This window comes from Geotrypetes seraphini, chromosome 13, assembly GCF_902459505.1.
Source record: "Geotrypetes seraphini chromosome 13, aGeoSer1.1, whole genome shotgun sequence".
Taxonomy (NCBI): domain Eukaryota; kingdom Metazoa; phylum Chordata; class Amphibia; order Gymnophiona; family Dermophiidae; genus Geotrypetes; species Geotrypetes seraphini.
The window spans coordinates 57,274,592-57,300,350 of NC_047096.1; the positions used below are offsets into that span (position 1 = coordinate 57,274,592).

At 45.7% G+C, this 25,759-nt stretch overlaps 1 protein-coding gene across 1 annotated transcript; it reads right to left on the reverse strand.

Moving 5' to 3' along the window:
- Positions 1-544: 544 nt before the first annotated feature.
- On the reverse strand, positions 545-18,872 carry DUSP3 (dual specificity phosphatase 3). Its single transcript, XM_033919367.1, has 3 exons — positions 18,600-18,872; positions 12,914-13,140; positions 545-2,329 (listed from the first exon to the last, which is right to left on the reverse strand). The coding sequence occupies exons 1-3, from the start codon at positions 18,719-18,721 to the stop codon at positions 2,124-2,126; spliced, it is 555 nt and encodes a 184-aa protein (XP_033775258.1). The 5' UTR covers positions 18,722-18,872; the 3' UTR covers positions 545-2,123.
- Between the last annotated feature and the right edge of the window lie 6,887 nt (positions 18,873-25,759).

Sequence of the window (25,759 nt, forward strand, 5' to 3'; positions counted from 1 at the left end):
TCTGAGACACCAGAACAGCCTAGTTTGGGTCATTTTGGACCTTCCCTTCCCCTCCAAGGAAATCCAGGGAGCTGAGCTGGAAGAGATGCATAATGCAGTGATTCCCAACCCTGTCCTGGAGGAACACCAGGCCAATCGGGTTTTCAGGCTAGCCCTAATGAATATGCATGAGAGAGATTTGCATATGATGGAAGTGATAGGCATGCAAATTTGCTTCATGCATATTCATTAGGGCTAGCCTGAAAACCCGATTGGCCTGGTGTTCCTCCAGGACAGGGTTGGGAACCACTGGCATAATGAAAAGCATGCAATGACACTGATCCCTTTATAGATAACTGGCCAATCTAGTCCTGGTTTTACCCTGTTGCATGCAGGGATATGTAGTTTTAATTTCTGTAAGAGATGCAGAACTATAAGTCAATGTATGCCATGGAGTAAATACAGGACTAGATCAATCTATGGACATGGATGCTATTGGGCCACCTTACAGAACATGCAAAAAACATGCCATCCACTCTTGAAATAAAACACATTTCCCAGCCTGTGAGCTTTTTCCACTCTATACATGTGTTTCTGATTAACAAGAAGGCCTGATAAAGTGCTCTTCTGCATAGTACAAGCAGGTGCTGATATGCTGGAATTCACTCTTATCCCCACAGTCAGGTCTTGTGAATTCAACAGCCACACACAGACAGTCCAAGTCTGTCCCGCTGACTTCACGGGACTCTTCATTTGTAGAAAAGAAGAGAAGAGGAGAGGAAGAACAGCTCCTGCTGGTGAAAAGCAGCAGTGCAAAGGCTTCCATTCAAAAAGATTCACTAATCTGAATCAGTCTTTCTGAACAGTTACCCAGTTCCAGGCTGGAAAAATTCAGGTGAACAGAGTCACCCAGTTCCAGGCTGGTAGGATTTCAGCCTACCCCCACCTCCTGTTGCATTATGGGACTGACAACACTAATTTCAATGGGCAGGATCAGGCACTACAAATCCCACAATGCTTTGGGCTGTAAGTTGAAAACCAGGACTGCCCCAAAATCTCTAACCTGGAACTGGGTAACTTGTCATGTCTGGGTAAAGAAAAGCACAGGTGAGAGCAGAAAAAAATGGCCAAGCAGTGGCATAGCGAGGGTGAGAGGCACCCCTTCCCTCACCGTCTCCACCCCTGCTCCTTCCATGCTCCTGCCTGCCATGCACGCCCCCTTCCCTTCCCCCGTACCTCTAGTTGAAGTTGTTGCTCGCGGTGGTCAACAATGTGCAGCACCCGGAAGTGACATCAGCAGGAGAGCCAACGGGTTCGTGAAGAGCGCATTGTTGACCGCTGCGAACAGCTTCAACTAGAGGTATGGAGGAAGGGAAGCAGGATGCGCATATGGAAGGGAGGAATGGGAAGAGGTGGGGGGGCAGAGAGGAGGAGGGGTGCCAGCGCCCTCACCAACATGGTGTCCGGGGTGGACCGCCACCCTTGCTCCCCCCTCCCTTACTACACCATTATGGTTACTACATGATCAAGGATCAAGATGTGGAAAGTGAACAGAAATCAGCAAATTAGAACCTCTTTGCCACTCTGATTTGCTGAGGAGTGATGACGTAAGACAGATTTATTGCTTTTGTGTTTAGACCTTGCCGTGTTCAATTCCTATTTGATCTCCCTTGCAAGAGTAGCATTTCTGAGAGTCCAACAACCTTCTGTGATACCCATATATTCTGTCGCAGCAGGCCCCAATCACGGTGTCCAAATTCAAGGATGAAAGTGATAGAGACTACAGTCCATCGGAAGCACAGCATACCCATCCTACCACTGTGGGACAAACCCAGAGAGTCCAGAAGACCAAAGATACAGGAATCTAGAGTAGGTAAAGTGGATGCTATAGGGTCAGAGCCCTTCCAGAGACAACAGGGAAAGCAAGTTGATTTTGCATCTTTACATTCAAGTGTCAGAGCAGCACTGAGGAGAAGAGGGGCTGCCTCTTAGCAGAAATCTCTAGCAGCTGTGAGACAGGACTGTTATTTAAAACACTGTGCCATCTTGATGTCTGGAGGACACATTGGTTGTTTGGTAGGAGAGTATGTTGGTGGAGAGAGTGCTCTTTCTAGACTGCAGAAATGCTGTTCTGTGCAGGCTTCTTAAGACTTCAATTTGCCCTCCTTGCTTAGCCTTTCACTGAGCTGGCACAGCTGCCTCAGGAAGCCATCGTTGGGTCCAATCTCCCGCTTCTGACGCACCACTGACACAGCCGTTTTCACATCCATCTTCTGACGCAGCATCAGGTATGCAATCACCAGGGTTGGCGAGCGGCTGTAGCCTTCACGGCAGTGTACAAACACACGGCCTGGAAAGGAGAAAAAAAAGAGAGATACTGTATGTACACAGTCCATTGACACTGGAGCTTGGTGGAATCACAAAGGAAGACAATAACCACGCAATATGAGACAAATAAAGGTGTGTTCAGTCTACCCATCAATCCCCCTTCCTATTAAAATATGAGCTCTAACTCAGACACTATTGTGGTCAAGTTTCCCCCAGACCTAGCCAAATCTCAGTCAGGATGCAGAATTCTGGAGTCACTCTTGGGGAATACAGCTCAAACAGTACAAATGTAACAGGAAACACAGAAGGCTAGATCCTTCACAGTCTGTGCAACCTTTTCCTCCACTGTGTGAAGCGTTATTCAGAAATGATGACGGACACAAACTTTCCAGGCTGCGTGGATCCCTTCTTGTGAAACATCAAAGAAGCATAAAGATGAGACCTGTGTTATCCTTAAAAATAGGGCTGCATTTTGATTACAATTTTTAATCATAGTTAATCACACAATTAAATGAATTTTATTTTTTCCAACAGCAGCTCTTTGTGACTCTTGACAAATCATTTAGCCCTCCATTACCAAAATACAAAATAAGTATCAGTATATAATATGTAAACTGCTTTAACTGTAACCACAAAAAAGTGGTATATCAAATTTCACCCCCCCCCTTCCCTTTCCTTAAAGGACTGATAACATCCCTCCCTTCCACCTCCAGATCCATCATCTCCTTTTCTCTTCCTTCCCTCCCTCTCCCTTTCCCCATTTCCTGGGGTCCATTCTCTCTCTCTGTTTTCCTTTCTTCTCTTCCCCTGTTCAGCACCTCTTCCTCCCTCCCCTCCACCCACCATGAGCAGCAACACAAACTTGCTGCTCTTCTTGTAACTGCTGGAGGTCATTGCCTTCACTATAACTTCCATTGTGACCCCTCCAGTTCTGCTCATGAATCAGCAACTCACTTCTCTCCCCCAACCCACCCAGGGTTCAATATCTGCCCTCCTCTTCAATCTACCTTAAAAGTGTCTTCTGTTGGTCCCCAGAAGTAACAGCATTGCGGAGAAAGGAGTGGCGTAGCAGTTAGAGCTACAGCCTCAGCACTCTGAGGTTGGGGTTCAACTCCTGTACTGTTCCTTGTGACCCTGGGCAAGTCTAAGGTTACCATGACATCCGGGTTTTACTTCCATTGCTTTCAGTAGAAGTAAAACCCAGATGTCTCAATCCGTCCTCCTTTTTCTGGAGCCATATGGTAATCCTAACTGAGAGGAGAGCTGGAAATGTAAGAAAGCAGAAAAGGTTTTTGGAGGAGAAACAGGAGATGCAGCAATGTGATTAATTTTTTAAATTTTGATTTAATAATTAATGCATTAATCTCAGTTAACTGCGATTAAAATGCAGCTCTACTTAAAACTTCTGCCCACCATCATCTCTGCCTTTCCTAGATAAAGCATCACAACCCATAGGCAGCCCTGTAATCTAGAGTCATATATTTTCACTTTCTTTAAAATGTAACATTAAATAATCCCAAATGAAGGTTAAGCCTCATTGTCATAAGCAAGAAATATTACAGAAAGGGTTAAAAGAACACAGGAAGAAAGAGAAAAAGAAATGAAAAGAGGGAGGAAGGAGGGGAAGAAAAACAGGAGAGGGTGACACAGGGAGATCTCTGGCTGACGCTGCAGCTGGTTTTATGAACTAAATCCTGCCTTCTAACATTTCATGCCCCAGGACTGGGAGGCAGCGGCATAGTGGGAAAGACTAAGGTCGGGGGACTGGTGCCACCCAAAGCATTTTGGACAAATAGGAGGCAACCAGGCCTCTCCTGTCTGCAATTTTGAAAATTAAAAGCTGTGAAGGTGACTTAGCACTAAGAGCTTCAACCAACACCCAAGGGAAGGGTACTTCCCGTAAGAACTTGTGGGAGATTTCTACCCTAGTCAGTCAGTAATAGATTTGCAGCTTTATAAACAATTCAAGATCTGCTGTACAGGATCAGAATCAAGATCCATCTAGCCCCAGCATCACAATGCTGAGATACATGTCCAGGTTCTGACTCTTCAGGTTGTTTGAGGCTTGAAGTCCAAATGCCTGAACAGTCATTGGCTCAGGCACCAACAGGAAAGTTTACATTAGGGGGAAAAAATCATGCATTTACTTCAGTCTTAAAAGTGGTCCGATTCTCCCCACCCTCCAGCCACATGCCCTGGTGGTCTAGTGGCCCTCCTGGTTAGGATAGGCCAGGCCTGCCTGATGACCCCCTCGCTTATCTTGCCTGTGCTCCACCCACCGCTCTCCACCAACTAGGCAAACTAGGACTGACGTGCCTAGTAGACCTCCTGGATTCCAGGCTAGTCCCAACTTTCCCAGTCAAATAGAGGCCCGATCCACTCCCCTGGCTCCCAACCTTTTAGAAAGGAAGAGCAATGCCCACTTGCGCTTCTCTGGCAGCCATCTTGAAAATGGCATCACCCTGCCCCATGCTGTGCATCCTAGGTTAGACCCTGCCCAGTGCATTCTAGGATGCATCGTGCAGGGCAGGGTGATGCTATTTTCAAGTCGGTCTCAGAATAAGGAGGAGCAAGTAGGCATTGCAAGTGGATCTAGGTGCTAGGCTGGACATCCACTAGACCACCAGGCCAAAGTGACTGGGTGGGCAGGGCCTGGCCTGGTCTAACCAGGTGGGGGGTGCCACTGGATTTTTTTATGGAGGAAAAGGAGGGGGGGGGGCTGATGCTTTCCCTTGGTTTTATTTTCCTCACATAAAGGTCTGTAGCTATTTTTATTAAGCCTTTCAGCTTAGACCACTGTTTTTCCACTTCTCTTATGTCCTCCCATCCTATTAGTTCTTTCTTCAGATACTCCCCCCATGCTACTAAAGCCCGCATGTTTGAAATGCAGGACTCTGAGATTTGTGTGGCTGCCTTGCACTTTACCTGTTATACCAAACCAAAGTGTTTGATGATCACTACTGCCCAGGTGGGCACCCACTCAAATATTAGACATGCTCCCCATTTGTGAGCACCAGATCCAGCATTGCTTTTTCCCTCATCGGTTCCATCACCATTTGTCTGAGTAGAGCTCCTTGAAGGGCATCCACTATCTCTCTACTTCTTTCCAATTTTGCAGACGGAACTTTCCAATCCGCATCCGGCAGGTTGAAATCACCCAGAAAGAGCACCTCTCCTTTCTTCTCCAGCTTATGGATATCTGCAACAAGATCTTTATCACATTGCTGCAACTGAGTCAGAGGTAGCTATCCATAAAACTTCTTCCTTTCCCCTGGCACCCTGCATTTCAGTCGCTTGGATATTGGTCTTTACATAGAGAGCTATTCCTCCACCCATTTGACCATCTCTGTCCTTCCTAAAAAAGATTTTCCCTAGCAACAGCAGCAGATGAATCCAGAGACCAATGGGATAGCTCACATCTACCAGCAGGCGGATATAGAGAAACTGATTAACAGGTGGTCCTATTGGCTGGCACTCCTCCTGTTTATCTAGTATTCTCTATCTCCCAGCAGGAAAATGTCGTTATTCAACTAGCTCCTGAATTCTGGCTGTGGCTGGAACTTTATTTTCTCCTGTTGAGGTTTCTCTTCAGTGAGACTGCCATTCTGTTTCTCTTGTTGAGGTTTCTCTTCAGTGAGACCGCCATTTTGTTTCTCCTGTTGAGGTTTCTCTTCAGTGAGACTGCCATTTTGTTTCTCCTGTTGAGGTTTCTCTTCAGTGAGACTGCCATTCTGTTTCTCCTGTTGGAGTTTCTCTTCAATGAGCTGGCAATGCTATTTCTCCTGTTGAGATTTTCTCTTCAGTGAGACAGGGGTGTCCGGCTGAACGGTGCCGGCTTTAGAGGTTACACTTGGGCCCCCCCTTGTCCCTGCCTCACCCTCCCTCCATTGCTAGAGGGTCTGACTGGGTCTCAATTTTTTTCTTCTTTCCCTTCTCTGTAAAAAAAAAAAGAGAGAGACCACAGTTGTTACATTCTGCCATGCTTTTGCTGCAAACTGGCTTCAACTGGCCCTAACAACTAGCTTGTGAGTATGTCTGGCTTTTACGGTTGTTTGAACTTCAGGTTCTGTTTGGGAGTCTTAGTACTGTGGGTTCGGTCATCGTACATTTAAGGTATGGATATTTTATTGAGGCTAAGTTTTATGACTAGAAATCCGTGGAGGGAGCCGGGACTTCCTGCCCTTTGCATGCACGCGCTTTGTTTCCTTGTTGGTTACAGCGCAGCAGTAGCGATGCGATTTCATGCTCGTACTTGTTCTCTTTGTTGGGTTTCAGTGCAGCAGTAGTCCTGTTTATTCTGAGGCTCTCTTTCATCAGTGTTTGTCACGGCCATGTGCAGCTGATTGTGCAGGTGCCGGTTTATAGCAGCGCGCATGAGATGGGATATGTTTTTTCCGGCGCTGTAGGCCGTTCTTCTGGTTATTCCCCGAGTCTGATTTTCTTTCTATGCAAGCTGCGGCAGGGTAAATTTTGCGGGGCTCGAATCAGACTATGTTTCTAGGAGTGTTGATGCAGCGGCCACGTGTCAGCGAGAATCAGGCGTGCGCATGGGTCTCTGGCGATGGCAGGAGAGCTGCAGCGTTCCGGTAGTTTGTTTCCAGCTGACTTTGGTCAGGGTATGCCGGGGCTTCTCTCCTTTCCGGTTCAGACAAGTTGTATGTGTTTCACCAGCTTTGGGACAAGCTTGGGCAGCTTTATATGTCTATGTCTGTGTTCCTGCTGTACTCCCTTGAAGGAAGCTGCTTGTTTAATCGGACTCTGGGGTTAGCACTCAAGGGGTTTACCAGAGAGACTCTGCCCTGTGCTAGGTCACCCAGTCTCGATTTGTCTCCAGACTGGGGCGACATACGGCAACTCACGGCACAGTGAGATCAGCAGTAAGATAGTGCCCTGTATTTCACACAGGTATCTCATTGTCTCTCTTGGGGTCCCTGTAGATTGAGCCTTTGTCTGTTGGTAACTGTCCTTATTTGGGCCTCTGTGCTGAGCTGCATGTGTCTAGTAGTGGCACAGGATATATATGCCTAAAGGTAATACAAACAGTTTCCAAGTTCGGGCTGTCTCTATGGGCATAATGACACTGCGCATATTCCTGCGGCCAGGACTCTCTTTCTCTATTTCTGAGGGGGCCTGGACTTCAGATTTCCATGCTTATCACGCTGGTTTCTCCTGTCACCATTTTCTCATGGCACATGCTAGACGGGCCCCCCAACCAGACAGAAAGGGCTGTACAGCTCCTTTTAACCAGGAGCCAATTACCTATTCTATCAAATCCGTGGAGGATCACGCACTATGTGGCTGTTAGCCTCATCCCTGAAGCTCTCATTAACGATGTGAGCTTTGTCTGATACCTGTAAGGATGCTGTTGTTTTCCACGGGGTGGTAGATGCAGCATCTTGATTGAGTCTAGTACGTACTCACTTTAAAGGACATACGTATTTCGCTCATGTTGCATGGGGTTAGTACTGTTTTCATGGTTCCAGTATATTCCTCTTTACATTGTGAATCTTGATTTTTCCTAGGAGAATCTTCTTGCAGATCCTACAGTCTCATCCTGCCATTCCCTGACCTTCTGCACTTCATTCTGAGGGGATCTTGACTTCTTCCAATGACTCTTCAGGCTTTCTCATGAGGGAGAAGACACTATAATGTCAGGTCAGAGGGCTGTGAAGATTTTTCAGGATGCTTGCATCTTTGCATCCTCCTCCGGTTTCCAGTTCGTTCTTGGAGTCTCTATGTTTTGTGTTTCCCTTTTCAGTGTTACTGGTCCTCAGGACAGTTCTTGTAGTTCTTTGGGAACTAAGGGACGTTGTTCCACTTACTACATGGTGCCCGAGACGGGGGCATTGGGCAGGCTGGATCCCATTCTGCTGAATTAGTTTCTCGGGGTTACACATTGCTGCAGACAACCTGGGAGTATATTTACATTTTCTCTATGGACTCCGAATCGGCACTTGGTTTGCCTGCCTCTCTTGGAGCAGCGCTTTCGGTTTTGGCACATGCCATTTCGTCTACCCAAGGCTTCACGAACGTTTTAGGTGATGTGGGCAGTGGTACCGTTTTGGCGCTACCAGGCAATTCATCTAATTTCTTCTTGACTGCCTGCTTGATTCGGATGACTTCCAGTCGGGCCATTTGACTGACACGAAAAGGGTGGTATCTTTTCCTCAGTTCTTTACACATGCATCTTCGAATTTGCACAGCGCTCTTTTCTCCTGTACTATTTATAAGTATATCGGGGTAATGTTTTTATTCATATAGGAGAGACATGTGTTTCTTTCCGGAGACTGGGGCGTGGGGTCTCGGTCTCAGATTGGTATTCTTCTTCGCTTACCATGACCAAGAGTATGGGATTCTGTACAGTTTCTGGGATCCATATTGCTGACTCCACTGGGAACTTCGGCTTGCTTTCCCCTTCTTACGCTACAGCAGTCGCTTTTGTTCTGGTGGTTCCTGGTATCTCAGGGCTCCAATTATTTGGTATGCTCCTCCTGCATCGCTCTGTATGATTTGGTGGCTCAGCACGATTTCTCTTTTCAAGGCATGCCTCGGTCTTTGCTGGACTAGCTCATGACCACCGACCATCCCGGGCTGTCGGGTTGGGGGGCTCGGTGGCTTCCATCCTCAGCTCCAGGATTCTGGTCTTCAGAGGCGACTCAGTACTTGTTCATTCTTCTACTCTTGAGCAGGGTCAGGCTATCTTTCTGGAGCTTCAGATCATTCTTCCGGATTGCCGCTGAGGGTCCTTTTGGTCAGTATTAGGATGGGGGTATTTCTCTACAGCTTGGGCAGTAGGTGTTGTACTCAGTTGGCAGGTGAAGTTGGTCTGCTTCAATGGGTGGACTCTCATCTTCGTCTTCTGTTGGCAGATCCTTTTATGGATCAGGATAAGAGTTTGGATAGACTTTCTCTCGGCGGAATCTGAGCATGGCCCATTTCTTGTATGTTACAGTGTACAGTGCTGTGTACGCTCTGGAAAGTGTGCATGTTAGTAATAGTGTAATCTTCTGTATCCTGGATATTGAGATTTGTGGCTCAGGCGTTCTAGCTCCTTTTATGAACGTGAGATCTCCTTGACCTAGACCTCATGGCCTCGTCTCTCAATTCTAAGCTTCCTAGCTTCTTCAGCGGGCCCAGGGAGGGGGAGTTAGAGGGGGTAGCTGCATGGCTCCTTTCTCGCCTCTGCCTTCTCTTTTTCAGTGTTTTCCGCTGGCTGATGATGGCTTGGATTTGCCATCTCAAGCTCGCTTTCCGGGCACAGTATTTGTAGAATCTCTGGATTGGCGGCGCCATCCTTACTATGCGGATTTGATGAGTCTTTCGACAGCCGGACTAAGAAGTTTCCGGGTATCTCCGGCTTTGCTCGCCTAGGGTCCGATCAACATGGATATTTGTACTACTTTAGTATTACGACCTAGTTTTTTGAAAAATCTTGGCTGATGTGTTAGGGTTATGCGAAGCAGGTTGTTTCTTCTCTTATCCAGGTGCTACGGACGTCTTCTCCTGTGGTTTCTGCTTCCTTTTGGAGGTTTTTCCTTTCTTGGGTGCTTCTTAACGTTTGAACCACTCCAGAGTTCCTTTTTGGCACAGGTGTATTGCCGAGGGCTTAGCATTCAATTCCCTTCAGCTTCTGGTGCCATTCTTGGCTTGTTACAAGGGCTAGGTATATTGCTCTTCGCTTACTTCTCAGCTTACTTCGCTTACTTCTCAGTTCAGTTCCTAAACAGAGTGCGGTATATTCATGCGCCTCTTAGAAAGCCCGGTTTGGAGTACAATCTTCATGTACTTCTTCTCAGTTTACCGAAGGCTTCATTTCATCCTTGTCTTTTGGGACTCTAAAGGGCTGTGCCGTTGAACATGGGGTTTCTTGTGGCCATGGCTTCAGCTCTGCAGTTTTCTATGTTGCAGGCCTTGTTCATCGGGGATTCCTATTTCTGATTTCCGAAATATGGGATATCAGTTCGGATGGTACCACTATTTCTTTCTAGGGGGGTGTCATCCTTTCTTTTATGTCATGCTCGCTTTTCCTTCCTTCTTCCTGGGAGGAGAAATTGGGAGCAGTGCTTTTATTCACTGCATTTTTTGATACGTACGTAGCGTTCTCCGCGAGCTCGGTTTCTAACGACTTTTAATTGTTTATATCTCCTTTTTGTATTCTTCAAGGGACGCCTCAAACGTATGGCGGCGTCCGAACCCTCCATCGCTCAATGGGTCCAGGAGGACATTCTTTATGCTTGCTTGCTGGCAGGGAAGCAGGTGGCAAAAGAACTTCATGACCATTCCGCCGGAGGGATGGCTACTTCTTGGGCTCGGCCCAGGGTTTTTTTTCCTTGAAGGAGATTTGTCTCGTGGCTAATTGGTCTTCTGAGAGTGCTTTCTCTCTGCATTTCTGCTTGGATGTGGGGGCGCATGCGGTAGGGGCGTTTTGTGCTTCGGTTGTTGCGGAGGCGGCGTTTGCTTCCCACCCAGATTGAGGATTGCTTTGCTACATCCCATTGGTCTCTGGATTCATCTGCTGCTGTTGCTAGGGAAGGAAAAATTATGTTCTTACCTGTTAATTTTCTTTCCCTTAGACGCAGCAGATGAATCCAGAGCCCCACCCTTTCTGGATATTGTCTCTCGGTTTTTTTCTTTTGCAACTTTCGCAGTTGGTTATTGTGGCAGGTTGTTTTCTGTAGTATTGCATTTTGAGATTTGTTATGGGAAAGAAGTTTTTTACATGCTATGCCTATTGATGGTTACGGATGCTTGGGCAAGGAGCTATACTAGATAAACAGGAGGAGTGCCAGCCAATAGGACCACCTGTTAATCAGTTTCTCTATCTCCCCCTGCTGGTAGATGTGAGCTATCCATTGGTCTCTGGATTCATCTGCTGCATCTAAGGGAAAGAAAATTAACAGGTAAGAACATAATTTTTCCATAGCCTGGTATGTTTGCTTCTCATCCATGGGAATCACTGAACCATGTCTCCATGATGGCAAAAATATCCACGTCTGCCTCTAACATCAGGGCTTGTAGATCATGATTTTTGTTGCCTAGACTACGAGCATTTTCTTTTTTTCAGAAAACACAGAAATTCACAGCAACAGAACAGATAATCAGAAATCTTAACACAGCAGTAAAGATTAGCCAGCTACAAAAATGAGAGAATACAATATTTCACTTAGCTCAAACAGTAAGGTCACAGAACAAGTCAAGATCTAGATTGTCTAGTGTTGGAAGAAGGATACTGGAATAGATGGATCATCATATATTCTTATTTCTAACATTTTAGAAAGGAGCACTATTATGCTGAACAGCCCCCACCCCTGCACAAATGCAATAGGAATAGACAGAAGATCAGGGAACATCCAATTTTTGTTCTAATATTGTATATAGGAGGTAAGGAGACTTAAGCAATAAGATCAGACAATTTTGCAATGAAGCCAAGAAAAATGCAAGCTAGTGCTACCCTGCATTGGCTGTAGCTGAAGGCAAATTTTTCACAGTGTCTCACCCAGTAAATCCAAATTACAGCAATCTTGAGCCCAGACTTTTATTAAAAACAAAAGTCATGAACATTAAAGGTGCATCACAGCTGGCCCACAGGGAAGTAAATGACTCAGAGGTGGGCAATCCCTCAGCTGTGACAACAGGCAATCCTGAATGTTGGCTTCCCTGGCAATTCATGCTGGAGCTGGCTGGCAAGAAGCCCCAGCTAAATGCCTTGAACACTTGCTTGGAAGTCAGAGGGAGCGTCCTCGCTGCACAGATGGATTATTAAGATGACAGTCCAGCACAATAAGACATTAGCTAAGTGGGAAAAGACCTGAGGATCCTTCCAATTTCAGTGCTCTTAACAGGGCTATAATAACATAGAATTTTGTTTTGTCCTTTTTTTATGTTTGGTTAAATTTTTTTTCATACTATGAAAACGTCAGGGATCTGGGTTGAGACTATTCTTTTGGGCTAAAAAAACTAGAAAGAGGGGTATTTGTTAATTCTTTCACTTATGTGACAACATATAATTACATTAATTGTAAGTCTATGCTGCAAGTTTATATATGTGAAATGCTTGTTGTATAAAGCATCTTATGAGTTCAAGAAAAAGATCTCTAAACCACATCCAGATCTTCCACACGCAAGTGCATTCAATGCAAGCAGGCCAGCAGCTTATAAGTGAACCCAGGGCTTTGCATTATATATTCATATTTCCAAATGGCTCCAGAAAAAAGGAGGACGGATTGAGATATCCAGGTTTTACTTCCATTGAAAGCAATGGAAGTAAAACTGGATGTCTCAATCCCTCCTCCATTGAAAGCAATGGAAGTAAAACCGGATGTCTCAATCCCTCCTCCATTGAAAGCAATGGAAGTAAAACCTGGATGTCTCAACCCATCCTCCATTGAAAGCAATGGAAGTAAAACCGGAATGTCTCAATCCGTCCTCCATTGAAAGCAATGGAAGTAAAACCTGGATGTCTCAACCCGTCCTCCTTTTTCTGCAGCCATATGATAACCCTACATAATCAGGACTGTCTCATCCTATCCCTTTCAATACAGTGACCTCTTCCTGGTCATTTTACCCCATTTCTGACCTATAGAGGGAATGGGAGTGGCTTCCTTACCATCCTTCTGTGCCAGGGCCTTGTCAATGAAGTCTGCTGCTCGCTCAAAGTACTGGCTAAGGTTAAACTGCTGGGTGTCATTGGCTTTGATCCCATGGTAAGTGATGCCTGTGCCTTCATAGAACTCGGCGCTGGTGTTCACATGCATGAAGGATTTCCCCTCAGCTGCATTCAAGATATGCGTGATTCCTAGGCGCTGTAGCCTCATCACATTCTTGGCGATGAACCTGTCATGGAAAAGAAAAGGAAGACAAGTGAGAGGGGAGTTCACTGTTCCCTAAGCTGGTCCGATGCTCCCCATTCTCCAGTCACATGTCCTGCTGATCCAGTGGCCCCCACGGCTAGGCCAATCCAGGCACGAACTGCCCTGTGACCCCCCCCTGGCTAGGCCAAGCTAGGCCCAGCCTGCCCAGTGGTCCCCCAAGTTTAATTTTTAAAATTATGGGGTCTGATATTCACCGAAAATTAAATGCCAGGCCGTGTCCTGACTTTGACACCGAGTTTCCTGATTTACGGAGCCAACTAAAACACAGCCAATTAAGTGTGATATTCTGCGCTTAACCAACTAAGGCTTACTGCATAAAAATAGGACTGACTTTTACTTGGTCCTAGTTTTGCACTTAACTGGCCAACCTTGACTTCATCCTGAAATGCCTCCAGAACAGCCTGTTTTGAGTTTGGCACTAACCATTTATTTTCAGCAATGGTGAATGACCAGTTAGCCTCGAACAGATGATTTAATTGGCCAAGAGACATTTCTGGCCAGTTAAATCATGTTGAATTTCAATCCCATGATGTCAAAATAGATGTTCTCAGAGTTGTTCTGGGAAGGACAGGGTTGGGATGATCATGATTCTCGAGTTTAATTATCAAATTGTATAGAACGTATACAGGGTTTAAAAGTTAATGGGAGGAACTGTAAGACTGAAAGATTGTCTAGGATCCTAACACCCTTGTAGCAGCCCTGGATACAAAGGGATCAACTCTTCAGTGACCCCCCTGCGGGGAAAGATTTAAAGAAATGTCAGAAGTTGGATCTTCAGGCCCATGCACATCAGTGACATAAACACGCTCGAGAAATGGGCCGCAACATGGCAAATAAGGTATAACGTGGATAAGTGTAAGGTGATGCATGTCGGTAACAAAAATCTTATACACGAATACAGGATGTCCAGTGCGGTACTCGGAGAGACCCCCAGGAAAGAGACTTGGGAGTACTTGTCGACAAATCAATGAAGCTGTCCGCGCAATGTGCGGCGGCGGCAAAAAGGGCAAACAGAATGCTAGGAATGATAAAGAAGGGGATCACGAACAGATCAGAGGTTATCATGCCGCTGTACCAGGCTATGGTACGCCCTCACTTGCAGTACTGCGTCCAGCACTGGTTGTCGTACATGAAAAAGGACACAGTACTACTCAAAAGGGTCCAGAGAAGAGCGACTAAATGGTTAAGGGGCTGGAGGAGTTGCCGTACAGTGAGAGATTAGAGAAACTGGGCCTCTTCTCCCTTGAAAAGAGGAGACTGAGAGGGGACTTGATTGAAACGTTTAAAATACTGAAGAGAATAGAATTAGTACATAAGAATGTAATGTAATATAATTTATTTCTTATATACCGCTACATCCGTTAGGTTCTAAGCGGTTTACAGAAAATATACATTAAGATTAGAAATAAGAAAGGTACTTGGAAAATTCCCTTACTGTCCCGAAGGCTCACAATCTAACTAAAGTACCTGGAGGGTAATAGAGAAGTGAAAAGTAGAGTTAGAGGAAAAATAAAAATAAAATAAACATTTTAAAAAGACAGCATTGATCTAAATACTTTGGAAGGTAGAAGAGAGGAGAGAAAGGAATAGAAGCAGAATGGGTCAGCGTCAGTGATGAAGTGGAGCAAGTAAGTAAGAACATAAGAAATGCCTGCACCGGATCAGACCTTGGGTCCATCTAGTCCGGCGATCCGCACACGCGGAGGCCCTGCCAGGCCTACCCTGGCAAATTCCTTAGTTATCCCTCAATGTGTCTTTCAAGAAGATGTGCATCCAACTTGCCCTTAAATCCTTGAATGGTGGTTTCCTCCACAACCTCTTCCGTGAGAGCATTCCAGGCGTTCACTATTCGCTGTGTGAAGCAGAACTTTCTGACATTTGTCCTGGCCCTGGCCCCCAACAGCTTCAGTCCATGACCTTTTGTCCAAGTCACCTTTGACAATGTGAATAAAATTGTTTCCTGTTCTATTTTGTCGAATCCTTTCAGTATTTTAAAAGTCTCTATCAGATCCCCTCGCAGTCTCCTCTTCTCGAGGGTGAATAATCCTAGTTTTCTGAGGCGATCTTTGTAGCTCAAGTTCTCCATACCTTTTACAAGCTTCGTCGCTCGCCTCTGCACCCTCTCCAGTAGTATTATATCCTTCTTTAGGTAGGGAGACCAATGTTGGACACAGTATTCCAAGTGTGGTCTTACCATCGCTTTGTAAAGCAGCATTATGACTTCCTCAGATCTACTCGTGATACCCTTCTTTATCATGCCCAACATCCTGTTTGCTTTTTTTGCCGCCGCTGCACATTGAGCCGACGGCTTCAGGGTCCTGTCTATCATTACCCCAGGTCCTTTTCTTGTTCGCTTTTGCCCAAAGTTACATCAAACAAGGTATACTGGTGCTCCTTGTTTTTCCTGCCCAGGTGCATCACTTTGCATTTTTCTACATTAAACTTCATTTGCCACTGCTCTGCCCATTTCTCTAGTTGTCTCAAATCTCTCTGGAGTTCCTCGCTATCCGTCTGTGACCTGTGTCATCAGCAAACTTGATGATTTCACTGGTCGTTTCTTCTTCCAGGTCATTTATGAAGATATTGAATAAGATGGGCCCAAGAACCGAACCCTGAGGCACTCCGCTAGTTACTTTCTCCCAGTCCGAAGACTTCCCATTTACGCTCACCCTCTGTCTTCTGTCTTTCAGCCATTTTCCTATCCATCTTAGTATGTCCCCTTCTATTCCATGACTTTGTAGTTTTCTGAGAAGTCTCTTATGTGGAACTTTGTTGAACGCCTTCTGGAAGTCCAAGTATGTTATATCCACCGGTTCTCTGCTATCAACATGTTTGTTCACAGTCTCAAAAAACTGAAGTAAATTCGTCAAACATGACTTCCCCTTCCTGAAGCCATGTTGACTAGCTCTCATTAGGTGATGGGTATCCAGATGTTGGACTATGCTATCCTTAATTAATGCTTCAACCATCTTCCCAGGGACCGATGTGAGACTCACAGGTCTATAGTTTCCCGGTTCTCCTCTTGATCCTTTTTTGAAGATTGGGATAAAGGCAGACTGTTCACCCTCTCCAAGATAGAGAGAACGAGAGGTCACTCTCTAAAGTCAAAAGGTGATAGATTCCGTACAAACATAAGGAAGTTCTTCTTCACCCAGAGAGTGGTAGAAAACTGGAATGCTCTTCTGGAGGCTGTTAAGGGGGAAAACACCCGCCAAAGATTCAATACAAAGTTAGACAAGTTCCTGCTGAACCAGAACGTACGCAGGTAAGGCTAGTCTCAGTTAGGGCACTGGTCTTTGACCTAAGGGCCGCCATGTGAGCGGACTGCTAGGCACTATGAACCATTGATCTGACCCAGCAGTGGCAATTCTTATGTTCTTATGAGAAGGAGCATCCATTTACATAGGATGAAGTTAAGAGGTGATAGGCTCTGGAGTAATCTAAGGAAATACTTTTTTATAGAACGGGTTGTAGATGTGTGGAACAGTCTCCTGGAAGAGGTGTTGGAGACAGAAACTGTGTCTGAATTCAATAGGGCCTGGGATAGGCAAGTGGGATCTCTCGGATAAAGAAAAAGATAATGGTTACTGTGGATGGGCAGACTGGATGGGCCATTTGGTCTTTATCTGCCATCATGTTTCTATGTTTAATCTTCCATTGTCCCTGGTATAAAACTTAGACTTTGAGCCTACTAGGGACAGAGAATGTAGATGCATATATAATGTATATAGCACTGCATACATCTAGAAGTGCTATAGAAATGAGTAGTAGCAGTACGGAAATGAATTCTTGTGTTGAACATCTCACAAGTCTGCTTTTGTGCCTTTCCTATAACATAAGGGATTATTTTTTTTATTATTACAATATTTTTAAGGAACACGGCTTTTCAGCTATTTTGTTATCTTTTAGATTCTGGGAGCCATCTCAAATTTCTCCCTGTTAAAGAAAAAAAAATCTCCTGTTTCTAGTTCTCCCTTTCATCCAGAAAGAATCTGCAATCTCCATCTCCACAGGCCACACCTCCTCCTGGCTTGTCAGCTATTATGTCATAGGTGACATCATACCAGGTTGCCTCTGTGATGCAATGTGCAGCGCTGCGTGCGTCTGGTAGCCTATAGAAATAATTAATAGTAGTAGTAGCTCACAGATTTAAGGAGGGAAGTCACTATGGAAGATACTTCATTAATACAAGTTATCTGCTGAGTGATGAGGATTTTCTGCCAAGCCACTGAATTGCTTCCTTTCTTCCATTCTGCAGCTCTCTATATTTCCATTTGGGGGGGGGGGGAGACCATTTATCTCCTTGTTTTAATGTAGCGGTTACCAAATCTCTTTGCCTTGCATTTTCTTTGTGGATATCCTAGAAAACCTAACTGGCTGAACACAAAATCGGAAACCACAGTTTCAACCTGTTCTTTCCCAGAACTGAATTGTTTTGATGGAGGGGCATGGAATGGGTTAAATTGATCCTTTCCTGGTTGTACCGGGGAGACCAGGACTGGATCTGTTTGCCCTCCCTCCTAGTCAACCTGCCCAGCTGAAATGGGCTCAAACAAGTTTATAGCTGCTGGGATCAACTTAAATCAGGGGTCTCAAAGTCCCTCCTCGAGGGCCGCAATCCAGTGGGGTTTTCAGGATTTCCCCAATGAATATGCATGAGATCTATGTGCATGCACTGCTTTCAATGCATATTCATTGGGGAAATCCTGAAAACCCGACTGGATTGCGGCCCTCGAGGAGAGACTTTGAGATCCCTGAACCACCTCTCTTCCTAACTGCCAGTTTGATCAGCCCTGGGCATCAGCCTTCCACGAGATAATTTGCTCTTGCTGAGTCTAGAAATTGATCCTCTCTAGTCATACCATATCTTGCATGAGGCCAGCTGTTACTGAGGGCATTTCAAAGTATCTGCTGACCTGAAACTAACAGCTGAGGGTTAAGGCCAGCACTGAAAGGCCATCCCGCAGACCCTCAGCACATGCAAGCACACATACATGCGATCATGCTAAGCAGGCCCCCCTGACAAGAACAGGGCCACCCGCAAGCTGGCAAATCTTTACAAATAAAATTAGTCTTTGTTTTAAGATGGCTCCCTGGCACTGGGGTGTCACAGCTAGGGAGCTCGATCCCTGCCACCTCCCCTCCCCTAAAAGCAATGCATGGCTGGCTATGGGGTGTCACAGCCTGATCCCTACCAACCCCTCTCCCCCTCCCCTTCCAACAAAAAAGCAATGAATGGCTGACAGGTGGCACAGCGAGTGCTCCCGATCCCTGCCACTTCCCCTCCCCTCCTATCCCCTAAATCAATGCATGGCTAGCAGTGGAGTCCTCGAGCCTTGCCACCGCTCCCCTCCCCCCAACAAAAAAGCAATGCATGGCAGGCAGCGAGGCGTTACAGGAGTGGGGGGGGGGGGGACTCACGCATTGCCCACGTAGACGCGGGGGAAGACCTCGTTATAGTGCTGCGAGGGCAGCGTGTAGAAGCCGCTCTCGTTGGCCAGAACCTCGTTCAGCTCCTGCACCGAGATCTGATAGTCGGACATGGCTGGTCGGAGAAGGGGTGGGGGGAGGGCTGGCTCCGATCCCCGGCCCCTTGGTGGGTGGGTGCCTCCCGCTCTCCGATCGCTGCCCAAGAAGGGGGGGAGGGGAAATCGACCCTGGAGCGGATGTGCCAGTGGGGGCAGGGAATGCCCTCGATGAGTGGCATGTGATATGGTTTCCAATCCTGCAGCTCCTTTCACTTTCTCTTGTGCCCTTTTTTTTTTTAAGCCTTAAAGAGACAGCCCTTCCTGGTCTTATTCGTAGCTCCCCTTTCTTTAGCAGGCAGAGAGACCAGGGAACATCTTGAACTTTTTTCTTCCTCTAAAAGTGGGTTTTTGTTGTTGGTTTTTAGGGGCAATCGGGGCCTTATTAAATTAAAATTCTTTCCACATAGGCAGATAATGGAGAAAAGAGTTGCCAAGTGGACCCTGAAGTGGTCTTGCTTTTCTCAGATCGCCCTGTTGAGCAAATTGGGAGCCAGTTGGCAACAGTAGTGCAAGGATATTAGGCACCCAGGAGAAATTGAACCTTTGGGCCTAGGTCTCCTTCTCTTGAAATCTGATAATTCAACATTCATCATCACTCCAGGTTTTAAAAAGGTTTGAATAATTTCCTTAAAAAAAAGTCTATAAGAGCAGGGGTGTCAAAGTCCCTCCTCGAGGGCCGCAACCCAGTCAAGTTTCAGGATTTCCCCAATGAATAGGCATGAGATCTATTTGCATGGACTGTTTTCATTCTATGCTAATAGATCTCATGCCTATTCATTGGGGAAGTCCTGAAAACCCGACTGGATTGCGGCCCTCGAGGAGGGACTTTGACACCCCTGTCTCAGAGAGAGAAAGAGAGAATGGTTACTGTGATTGGGCAGACTAGATGGGCCATTTGGCCTTTATCTGCCATCATGTTTCTATGTTTCATTATTAAGATGGACTAGGGGAAATCCACTGCTTATTTCTAGGATAAGCAGCATAAACTCTTTTACCGTTTGGGATCTAGCTTGGTACTTGGAAATAGGATAGTAGGCTTGATGGACCTTTGATCTGAGTTCGACCCAGTAAGGCAGGGGTGTCAAAGTCCCTCCTCGAGGGCCGCAATCCAGTCGGGTTTTCAGGATTTCCCCAATAAATATGCATGAGATCTATTTGCATGCACTGGTTTCATTGTATGCTAATAGATCTCATGCATATTCATGGTGGAAATCCTGAAAACCCGACTGGATTGCAGCCCTCGAGGAGGGACTTTGACACCCCTGCAGTAAGGCAATACTTATGTTCTTACTATTGACACAAGTGACAGGAGCAAAGAGAGGAAAGCTCTGCAACTGGATGTCTTCCTGCCACAGTTATTCCAAACAGAAAATCTGGACCCTTAGACCCGCCTCCAGGCCCGCCCAGTTCCACCTAGCCACACCCCTTTACACCCCAGCCCCGCCCCCCACTGCCTGCTCTCCATTTGTTGGAAGCTTTTCAAAACCCGGACAAAGAGGCTGGGGATGGAATGGGGCGTGGCCACGCATCCGGGATTTTGGGATGCAAAATCTGGTCACCCTGGAGGGAATTCAGTAAATGGTGCCCAGAGTTAGGCACAGGGAAGATCTGTGCAGAATGGCACAAGCGCATACGCCTGCTCCCACCCAACTAATGGGAGTTCTGCATGGACCTGCAGGTGTTCCACAATATCGCACCTAAATTCCGGGAATGCCCCTGACCCGCCCATGCCCCTCCCAAGACCACACCTCCGTTGGAGTGGCACACTATGTAATTTCAGCACACATGTTATAGAATAAGGTGAGTTCTTTCTACTCAGGCTAAATAACGTGCACAAATCCTGGTAAGACATCCCAACCATACTACGCAAAAACTACTGCAATGTATCCTCCCCATCTGCCCTTATGTATCATGCTATGTCTGTACTGTAATTGTGAATTTGTTCCCTCTATTTTATATTTGTATAAATTGGAAACCGCTTTGTTTATAAAAGTGGTATATCAAGACCTAAATAAACTTGAAAAGATGTCAGTAATCCTTATTAGCACGGGTTGCCCCCATACCAGTAGCACATAGTCACTGATCAGAAAATCCATGCTTACAAATTATTTTATACTTCTGCTTAACCCCTGCACCTATAAATATAGATTTGTGTTTTTTTACTTTTCTAAATGTCAGTTTCATTATATTTATCTAATCTAATCTAATCCTTAGGTTTGTATACCGCATCACTTCAAATCCTTATATTTCCAAAATCAAAAGCATTACAAAAGGCAGCTACTTATCTCGTTCTATGAATGCTCCATTTCACTGATTAGAAGGGGCCACTGAAAACTTCTCAGCCCTAGCACGAAGAGGCTGATGTGGAGCTGTGAAACTTACAAGTTATTCCACATTTTTCTTGACACTTTTTGTTGGAAAGTGTGGAATAACTTGTAAGTTTCATGGCTCCACATCATTCTCTTTTGGTTGGACTGAGAACTTATCAGCGGACCCTCATATTGTGATGTTATAATGCCTCATTCCACCAGTGCCTAAGAGTCAACATCATTGGTGATGTCACAATGGCTTGGTTTCCCAAAGATTTAAAATGAGAGTAGCTGGGTGAGCCATTTCTTCTGATCAACTGCAAATTTTTTTGGTGGGGGGCATGGCCCCTGTGACCACCCCCATTCCGATGCACATGGAAAATGTTTATCCAATTCTATACCATACCATACACTTTCTTCTATACCACAAATTTTGACAAGGATTCAATGTGGTTTACAATACAATTTCTAATCAGTGATCTTGAACAATGAGATATAGATTAATGGTAGTATGTCATGATCTTTGAGGTCCCTTGGTTCTCCCTAATCCCAAGCAAGCACATTAGTACCATACATCTCTACCTCCATTCACACTGAATATTCATATAAAACATTTAAGAGCCTTCTTGGAGGCCATTTTTGTATTCCGGCCTATGGGGATGATTTTTAATTGCTGTTTTGATTGACTCTATCCAATCATTAATGGTGTTCTATAAAAGAATTGACTCTACTCTGTAAATTGTTATGGAATAAGAAATCTCCAATAAAAACCTTAAAGGTGTCCAGAAAGTAGAGCGTTGTCAACTTTCCTGATTTTCAGTCTTATCATTCTGCATATCTCTTAAGATTTGGAGCATATTGATTGACCAATGATATTCTTGACTCTTACTCTCCTCATGATTAGAGTGGGAGTATGTGGCACAGTGGTTAGAACTATAGCCTTAGCACCCTGAGGTTATAGGTTCAAATCTCATGCTGCTCCTTGTGACCCCGGGCAAGTCACTTAATCCCCCATGGCCCCAGGTATATTAGTCAGAGTATGAGCCCACCAGGACAGATAGGGGAAAATGCTTGAGTATCTGAATGTAAACACCTTAAGTGGTAAATAAATAAACTGAAAAAGATCTTATTGTACCAATACCCTTGTATAATATGCTGTTAACTTCACACCTTCTTACAAAATTAAAAGATTCAAAATTGATACTTTTACATAAACTGGCATAATTGACAATCGCTAGAAATCTGGTCTTTAAGACATTTGCTACATGACCTAGGCCTCGATGCACTAAGGCCGAACTACTAAATGAATACTTCTGCTCAGTCTTCACCTGTGAGGCGCCAAGATCCGGTCCACAGTTACGGAAAAGGGAAAGCCAGACAAAGCCATGGGACCAGACAACCTACACCCCAGGGTGCTCAGAGAGTTGAGTGAAGTCCTGGCGGAACCATTCTCCATGCTCTTCAATCTTTCCCTTGGACTGAAAAACAGCTAACGTTATTCCCCTCCACAAAAAGGGCTGTAGGACAGAGACGGCAAATTACAGACCAGTGAGTCTCACATCCATAGTCGGCAAACTCATGGAAACACTGATCAAACAAAAACTTGATACAATCCTGGATGAGGAAAATCTGCGTGATCCCCATCAACACGGATTTACCAAGGGCAGGTCCTGCCAATCAAATCTAATTAGCGTCTTCGACTGGGTAACAAGACAACTGGATGCCGGGGAGGCCCTGGACGTGGTGTATTTGGACTTCAGTAAATCTTTTGATAGCATCCCACACCGCAGGTTATTGAACAAGCTGAAATCGCTAGGATTAGGGGAGACACTAACTGCATGGGTTAAGGATTGGCTCAGCGGTAGACTTCAGAGGGTGGTGGTAAACGGTACCCCCTCCAAAACATTGGATGTGACCAGTGGAGTGCAACAAGGCTTGGTCTTGGGCCCGATCCTATTCAACATATTCATAAGCGATATGACCCAAGGGCTTAGAGGAAAAGTATCATTGTTTGCCGACGACAGCAACATAGTAGGTCAAAACACTTTGCCAGATAGTATGACGCAGGACCTACTACTATTGGAACAATGGTCATCGACTTGGCAGCTCAGCTTCAATGCTAAAAAATGTAAAGTAATGCACCTGGGTAGAAGAAATCCGTGCAGAACTTACATACTGAATGGTGAGACCTTAGCTAGGACCACGGCAGAACGTGATTTAGGAGTTATTATTAGTGATGACATGAAAACTGCCAATCAAGTGGAAAAGGCTTCCTCCAAGCAAAGGGAAATGATGGGTTGTATCCGTAGAGGTTTTGTCAGCAGGATGCCAGAAGTCATAATGCCGTTGTACAGATCCATAGTGAGACCTCATCTGGAATATTGTGTTCAATTCTGGAGATCACATTACCGGAAAGATGTGCTGAGAATTGAGTCGATTCAGCGAATGGCCACCAGGATGGTCTCGGGGCTCAAGGATCTCCCGTATGAAGTAAGGCTGAATAAATTGCAGCTGTACTCACTCGAGGAACAAAGAGAGAGAGGAACAAAGAGAGAGAGGAGACATGATTGAGACGTTTAAATATATCACAGGCAGGATCGAGGTGGAAGAGGATATCTTCTGTCTTATAGGATCCTCGTCCACCAGAGGGCATCCGCTGAAAATCAGGGGAGGGAAATTTCATGGTGATTCCAGAAAGTATTTCTTCTCAGAACGGGTTGTCGATCATTGGAACGAACTCCCACTGCAGGTGATTGAGGCCAACAGCGTGTCAGAGTTTAAAAGTAAATGGGATATTCACGTAGGATCTCTAAGGGTGTAAAGGGGGTGGGTCATTAGAGTGGGCAGACTTGATGGGCTATGGCCCTTTTCTGCAGTCATTTTCTATGTTTCTATGACTCGTTAAGGCAGTCTTACTGCTGCGGAAAGGGTTCTCCGTGGCTGCTACTAGAGAATGACATGGGGACCGTCTACTGTGATAAACTGCGATCACCGCAGTAAATCTGCAGGAATGGGAAAATTCACAGCTGGTTTACCACAGGAATGGGGACATGACATTTTACTGCCCCCATGGGAGTAAAAGGATTGTGCCTGGTTTGGACTCACCATCTCCCCAGCTCCTCTCGCACCTATTTTACCTTCAGGAGCCAGCCATGCCACAATGACAGAGCCTGAGACCAATGTGATTTGAATAATAAAATTACCAGACAACAAAAAGAAAAAAAAAATAAATTTATTTTATATTTTGTGATTAGAATATTTCAGATTTAATTTAAAATATGTATCCTACTAGAGCTGGTGTTAGACATAACTGGGGACTGCAAAGCCCAGGCTGAGCTTCTTTAGCTTCCAGCTGGCTTAGGGCTCTCTTTCTGACCAGGGGGCAGTTGCCTTAGTTGCTCTCCCCTAACACTACTCCTGCCATGTGTGACTGAAGTGTTCTGTTAGCTTGATTTTTCTATGTAGCATTCTGTAGTCATTTGGCTTGTTCAGTTTTCTCGATAGTGGAGGGGAAATTTGTGAAGGGGAGGGGAGATGGGTTTTGTTGATCCTTGCTCTCTATTATTTATGTTTATAAAATGACAATTGTACAGAGTATTGTTTCTTTTTATACTTTAATAAAATAAGTTTAATATAAAATCATAACTATTCGAGGCTTGTGCGGATGGGATCAGATAGTTTGCGGGGATGGGGCGGGGACGGAGACCAAGCTCACGGGGACACATTTTTTCCCCGCATCATTCTCTAGCTGCTACTGAGAACCCTATGCAAATACATTGCATGGAGCTCATTAGTATTTAAATGAGCTCTCCTTGTGATTCACAAAAGGGAACGACCCCCCACCCCCTTTTTACAGATGTCCTGCGTATGTTGTATGAGGCACACAACACACGCACAACAGCAGCGTCCATTTTAAAAAAACATTTTGTGAGCCAGCTAGGAGAGCAGGGGCTGCGGCTGGCTCTTTTTTTTTTGAAAGGGCGCAGCTGTTGTACGCTCAAACACCACCCGCACAACAGCTGTGTCCTTTTTTTAAAAAAACTGATCGTGGCTCCAGAGGTGGAAGGGGAAGCCGCAAATCAGCTGAGCCAGTAGCTGCCATTATCTAGGCCAGGGGTTTCCAACCTTTTGGCTTCCCTGGGCCGCATTGGCTGAAAAAAATGTTTCTGGGGTCACACAAATGCGCAAACGCAACAGCAAGACAGAGGAGGGAGCCGGCAAGACGGTAAACACCCGGGGGCAGTAGAGGAAAACACTGAATCGCCCTCAACTGAGGCTGCACAAAATACTTTACGGGGCCGCCGGTTGGACACCCCTGATCTAGGCAGAGGGAAGGAGAACAGCAGCTACAGGCAGGAGGAGGAGCTGTGCCTAGCTCTTCTGAGCAAATGGCAGACACATTTCCTCCTCCTTTTACTGGGGCTGCTGTGCACGAATAGCATGCAAATAATCAGTGGTGTAGTAAAGGGAGGAACGGGGGAGGGGGTCCACCCCAGCTGCCATCTTGGTGGGGATGCTGGCACCTATCCTCCTCTCTGCCCCTTCTACTTCCTGACCTGCCCTACCGCACCTGTGTGCCCCTTCCTTTCCCTCGTACCTCTTTAATTTTCCCGGCGAGAAAAACATCACAAACTTGATGCCTGCTTCGGTATCTCTCTCTGATGTCACTTCCGAGTCCTGCACCTAGGAAGTGACGTCAGAGGGAGAGCCGATTCGACACGAGCAGCAAGTTTGTGATGCTGTT

Excerpts from the sequence above, each read along its gene's own strand:
- DUSP3 (XM_033919367.1), bottom strand. The coding sequence starts at position 18,721 with ATGTCCGACTATCAGATCTCGGTGCAGGAGCTGAACGAGGTTCTGGCC. Across the intron at positions 13,141-18,599 it reads CGCGTCTACGTGGGCAATGC|GTTCATCGCCAAGAATGTGA; the intron begins GTGAGTCCCCCC and ends TTTCCATGACAG. Across the intron at positions 2,330-12,913 it reads GGCCCTGGCACAGAAGGATG|GCCGTGTGTTTGTACACTGC; the intron begins GTAAGGAAGCCA and ends TCTCCTTTCCAG.